The sequence below is a fragment of the Poecilia reticulata genome, linkage group LG1 (assembly GCF_000633615.1).
Source record: "Poecilia reticulata strain Guanapo linkage group LG1, Guppy_female_1.0+MT, whole genome shotgun sequence".
NCBI lineage: Eukaryota > Metazoa > Chordata > Actinopteri > Cyprinodontiformes > Poeciliidae > Poecilia > Poecilia reticulata.
The window spans coordinates 30,526,984-30,532,434 of NC_024331.1; the positions used below are offsets into that span (position 1 = coordinate 30,526,984).

The following is a 5,451-nucleotide window of genomic DNA, read 5'->3' on the forward strand; positions in this document are numbered from 1 at the left end:
GTGTGTGTGTGTGTGTGTGTGTGTGTGTGCGTGTGTGTGCGTGTGTGTGTGTGTGTTCTCTCTGGGTACTCTGGCTTCCTCCCTCTCCAAAAACGTGACTCTTAGATTATTGGTCTTTTCTTACCTGTAGGTGTGTGCATGACTGTGTGTCTTGTGAGTGTTTGTGTTGCCCTGTGATGAACTGGTGATTTATCCTGTTTTAAATAAACTCTAGAAGGTGTTTGACAAGTTCAAGTCTATATTTTTATGCCTGTAAAATACTATTAGTGTTTGTCTCATTGCAGGGTTTTTCTGTTTTTGCAATTATGTTAGATGTTTAAGTTAAAGAAATAATAAAATGTATTTTTATATGTAGGTTTTTTGATCAATAATGAGGAAAATACTATAAAACCAGCCTATGTCCGTTGAGAAAAGGATCATGCATCTACACTTAATAACTGGCCGTGTCACTCCTGCCAGCAACATCTGCTACCAATAAGTCATAATGAATATTTTCACCCACTCTTCTTCAGAATCATTTTAATTCAGCCACACTGAATTTTCCAGCATGAACATCTTTTTTCCAGTCTGTGTTTTTAATTGTTGACTTGTGAACTCTGAGTCTAACTGAGGCAAATGAGGCCTGAACAGCTTTAGATGCTGTTTTGGATTTTACTGCAACCCTCTGACTGAGGTTTGGTTTGTTGTTGGAGTAATTTTGTCAGGCCTGTGAAGTTTCATCACTGCTCCATGTTTGTCCCAGAGCCTTAGAAATATCTTTAACCCTTTCTGTATTGATAGATGTTTCACATCTGTGCTAAAAATATCTTCATGTCAAAGTCTGATGTGTTACTTTACTGATTGTTTGGGCGACTTCATGATGTTCAAGTTCTGCTCTGTGATTACAAATCAAATCATCTTTTCCTCCTTCAGAATGTCTTTACATGTCTGGTTTTCATTTGAAATGGACAACTGGGTTTTGACTTTGTCCTTTTTCTTCCTTCAGGTTCATTCAAGCCGAGTTGCTGCAAAGCCCAGAAGTCTCTGGAGTTCATCCCAATAAACCTGCACACACAGAGGATGAGAGTGACATGCCCACAGAAAACAGGTACTGTTTAATTAGGACTGGGTGTGCTAACTTCAGAATGTGATTAACAGATACTTCAAGGACAATTCAGCGAGAAAACAACTGAGGCATTTCATCGCTCGCCTTTTCCATGACAGCAGGTGTATGTTGGAAAAGCTTCTGTGGTTCTAGTCACACTCTTGTTTCTCTGTGCTCGATTTGCCATCTGTCAGAAATACTCAGAGGACTCAGGCTGGCTGTTTCTAGGCCATAACTCAGGTTGAAAGGTGAGAATTACTTTGGCCTGGAAAAAAAAACCAGGCAAAATACTAATTAAGCCCTTTGCGTTTCAGCGAAGTGAAATAATAGGTTGTCTGATTTGCGGATGCTCGGCAGCAGGCCGCTGTTGGCCTGGAACTGTCTCTGTGTATTAACTGCTTCCCTTCTATCGGTGAGTTGGCTCCATTTCAACTAAACACAGGATGATTGATGGGAAGACGGGAAGACAAACATGGGGATTAACTGTCATTCTTCCAGTGAGAACCTGAGGGATGAAAGATGAGTTAAGCCAGATCAAATCATCATATCGGCCTAAAACTTTGTTTCTCTGTCAAGGAGGGGAAAAAATGGTAAAACCATATCAAAACTGACCTTGAAGGAGTTTGCTCATTGATTGGTGGACACGCTGATAATTAGCCTCTTTGGGCCCAATTTTCTAGGTAACTCACTGTTCAGCTGAGGTGCTCGGCTAATATGTGGTGTGAGATCGCTCCACTCTTACAGCATCACTGGCTTTGCTGACCTCATAACGGCACTTAGGAAAAAAGGGGAATGTTGGATCATTTATTACCAGTGTAATGTGAAACTACAAAGTGAATTTTTTAAAAATTTACCATTTTGTGCAGAGTGAGTCATTTTGCCACATTTCTCTTCATTTGTTTTGCAAACATACGGAAATGGCTTGATGTTGCTGCAAGCATGGTAAATAAATTATTATAATAAAAAGTAAGAGGACCAATTACAGAGGTGCTAGAAATTACAGCAGCAGCAGAAAGGAAGCATATAGAAAGCATTGTCAGAGAATGTTTTTGTAAGTTAAGGATAAAATTTGGCAAATTTAATATTTTCACAGTTGCTTATGTGTGGATTTTATATCAAAACAAGAAATGTAGGTTTCAGTGTGACCCAGTTTAAGTCCAGACTTAAGTCTGACTGAGATGAAATGTTATAACCCTAAACACTTTTTTCATGCTCAAACCCTCCAAATATGTCTGAATTCGGACTATTTCACTGAAAACAGGGAGACAAAATGTTTCCACCGTGACTTTAAAACTGTTTTGTAATTTTTTATTGGCAGTTGTTGCTGTTAACTTATTTACGGCTGATTGTTGGGTTTAGGAGGCAATTACTTTTTCACTAAAGAACCAGGTTGGTTTGCACAGCTTTTCTTTTCATGTCGTTACCGGAGCGGTACAACCAGGTAAGAAATGAAACGTCCTGTAGCAACTGCTGAGTTCAGGCTCCGGGTCTTAAATGTTGCTCGGTTTTCTTGTTTAACCAATGTCATTTACTCTATTGTTCAATTTTCTTTTGTAAAGAGGAGCATTTCCTTGAGAAGTGATGTATAATCTACTCAGTGTTGCAAAGCCATTTATTTTCACTTTGTCTATTGATCATCCCGAGAAAAGGGAAATCAGAAAAAATAACAACATTGTGGGCTCTGAAGAGAATTCATTTGTTTTACTGTGAATGGATTTTCACAGCTGTAAAATATTTCTGAAAACCATTAGTCTGGGAAAGCTGAGCTGGAAGCATTGTTCAGGAGGATGTTTTGTTGTCAGCACAGATTGCTGTGTGTGAATTATAACCACTCATTTTGACGGCCACAATCAGTTTCCTCTTTACAAAAGCTCCTCTGTCTTTTCGCTTTTTTAACGCCTCGTTCTGCTGTTGATTAACCGAGACAAGGATAACAAAAAAGAAAAACTGAAAATCAGTCTCAGGTTGGTTCATTGTGCCTGTTGGAAAAGTTAGGAAAACTCTGTTACATTGGTACAACTAGTGGAAGAAGCAGTGAGTAAAACAGCAAACGCTTCAGTCCTCAGTTGGTCTGCTGTGGTTTTCTGTTATTTTCCTCTGTGGCGACAGTTTAAAAGTTGGATTGGACATTTTTCATATTGTTTATTATTTATCATTAAAAAAATTTGGTAACACTTTATTTGAAGGGGGGTGAATAAGACTGACATGACACTTTCATAAACATAAATAAGCCTTCATGAATATTTATGACTGTTGTCATAAAGCGTCATTCGGTAAATTATCACACTTTTAATACAAAGTTGACATTATTCAAAATGTCTTTGTTATGACACCAAGAAACCATTACTGATATACATTTATTATAAAAGTATTACTGATTGCACTTTAAAAATTAGGTAACTTTACGTTATTAAAGGTAAAGTTTAAACAGTAATGAGTGCATTAGACTGACATGACTGTCATAAATATGACGTAACACCTGACATGAGCATGAAGGAGTCTTCATGAATGTCTATGACTGTTGTCATAAAGTGTCATTCTTTTAACGTAAATCTGCATTAAAAGTCCATTAAAAGTGCCAACTTTTAATTAAAAGTGTCATTTACCAAATGACTCTTCATGACAACAGTCATAAACATTCATGAAAACTCCTTCATGTTAATAAGGAGTTTATGTCAGTCACATAAACTGCTACCGAATCTTTTAATGAACAGTTTTTTTAATGATAATTTTTGTCATTATCACAATAGTACTACAAAGTCTGTGTCGCCCACCCACATTTCAAAGCTTAAGAAAACATTTTCTGTCTTAGCTAGTGTCCTTATGCTAATCTGATTGCCAAAGAACTTCACCAAGTTTATTGGTGAAATAAACTGGACCAGCCTCTACAAGCTTTCAATGCTTTTCCATCAACGTAAAAGGAGTGTTTTACTTAAAACAAGCGTCCATATCTTGCTGAAGTTACTTGTAGTGCTGCTTCTTAGATACTGCACTAGAAACCACACCAAAAAATACTTGGTTTTTTGCAGTGTCTTTCAGTTCAGTTCCTAACTTTAATCAATCACTGGCTTGATTCAACAGCAGCAATCCCACACCAGTAAAACTCCCACATCCAGCCCCAGACTCAGATACTGAGAGTTTTTACTTTTTCTACTCCATCACATTACCACTTCCAGATCTGAGTCATTTAGGTCTAATCAATAACTATCTTTGGGACTTTATCAGCAGCTTGTCACAAAAACATGATTTAATCCCATTTTATGCTTGAATCTGTTAAAAATGCTGAACATAACAGTTTGACACATAGAAAGTAGGATTTTACCACCAAAGAACCATTTGCTGAAAACTTGGCAAAGAGTAGATGATCGGCTTCATTGCTGTATTTTCTCCCCATACGTAACTATCAGAAACTATTCATCTGCTGCTATATAATGTTGAATAGTTCTCATGCTGATTCTTTTATCCTCCATTTGTTCATTTTCATACATCTTAGATGCACAATGAGCAAAATACAGGTATGGTCAGGGACCAGGCAGAAAATTAGTTTATAAGCCCAACAAAGTCCAAAGATTAGGAGAGACGGTGCCTCTTTGGATTAAAATATAAAGAACAATAAGACAGGGAATGGAGGGGATTAAAACTTCCACACAGTGTTGCATAACAAATATATACCAGTCATGTTCTACCAAGTATATGACAGAAAATCCCAGCAGGACTCAGTTGAAGCAAAGCATTTCCTGCCTCTCACTCTTAATGTTTTATTTTAACCTTAATGGAGGTCCTTGTAAATTGCATTCATGACCAAAAAACAAATAAACACGCACACGCACACACACACACACACACACACACACACACACACACACATCGTGGGCTTTTTCTGATTTTAATTGTTGGCTTCAGTCATTAGTCATTCAAAACAAGACCTGCTCTAAGCACCTTTGTTCCTGCCTGGCTGTCTGTGAAGTGTTTATTTAATTTTGAGGCTGATGTGCAAATTGGAGTGAAGCACTGTGACATTGGCTGTCCTTCTGGTCTAACATGGGACCAATCGACCTCAAACCCAAGCTGTGAATATGTAGGAGAGAGGGTAATATATGAGATGCAGGTTCAGTCCTGAAATAATGCCATAATGCCATACCTTTATTTCTCTTTGACAGTACCTGTGTTCTCTTTCTGAGAGAGTGAAGTTATGATATTCAGAAGGTTATATTCATGTTGTTTCATACCTTTTTTGACTTTTGACTTCAATTTGGAAAGTAGGAAAGTGATACATGAAAAAAATGTCAAGTTGAGCTGAAACAAGTTGATTTAGTCCCAATTGAGACGTATGTGTGTGTGTGTGTGTGTATATATATATATATATA

At 37.5% G+C, this 5,451-nt stretch overlaps 1 protein-coding gene across 5 annotated transcripts in view; it reads left to right on the forward strand.

Moving 5' to 3' along the window:
* The window catches only part of inpp4b (inositol polyphosphate-4-phosphatase type II B), a 196,229-nt gene that overhangs the window by 141,263 nt on the left and 49,515 nt on the right, over positions 1–5,451 (forward strand). For all 5 annotated transcript variants that reach the window (XM_017306762.1, XM_017306766.1, XM_008419948.2 and 2 more), the window contains one exon: positions 986–1,087. In XM_017306762.1, coding sequence (XP_017162251.1) covers positions 986–1,087 — 102 coding nt within the window. The remainder of the gene's footprint in view (positions 1–985; positions 1,088–5,451) is intronic.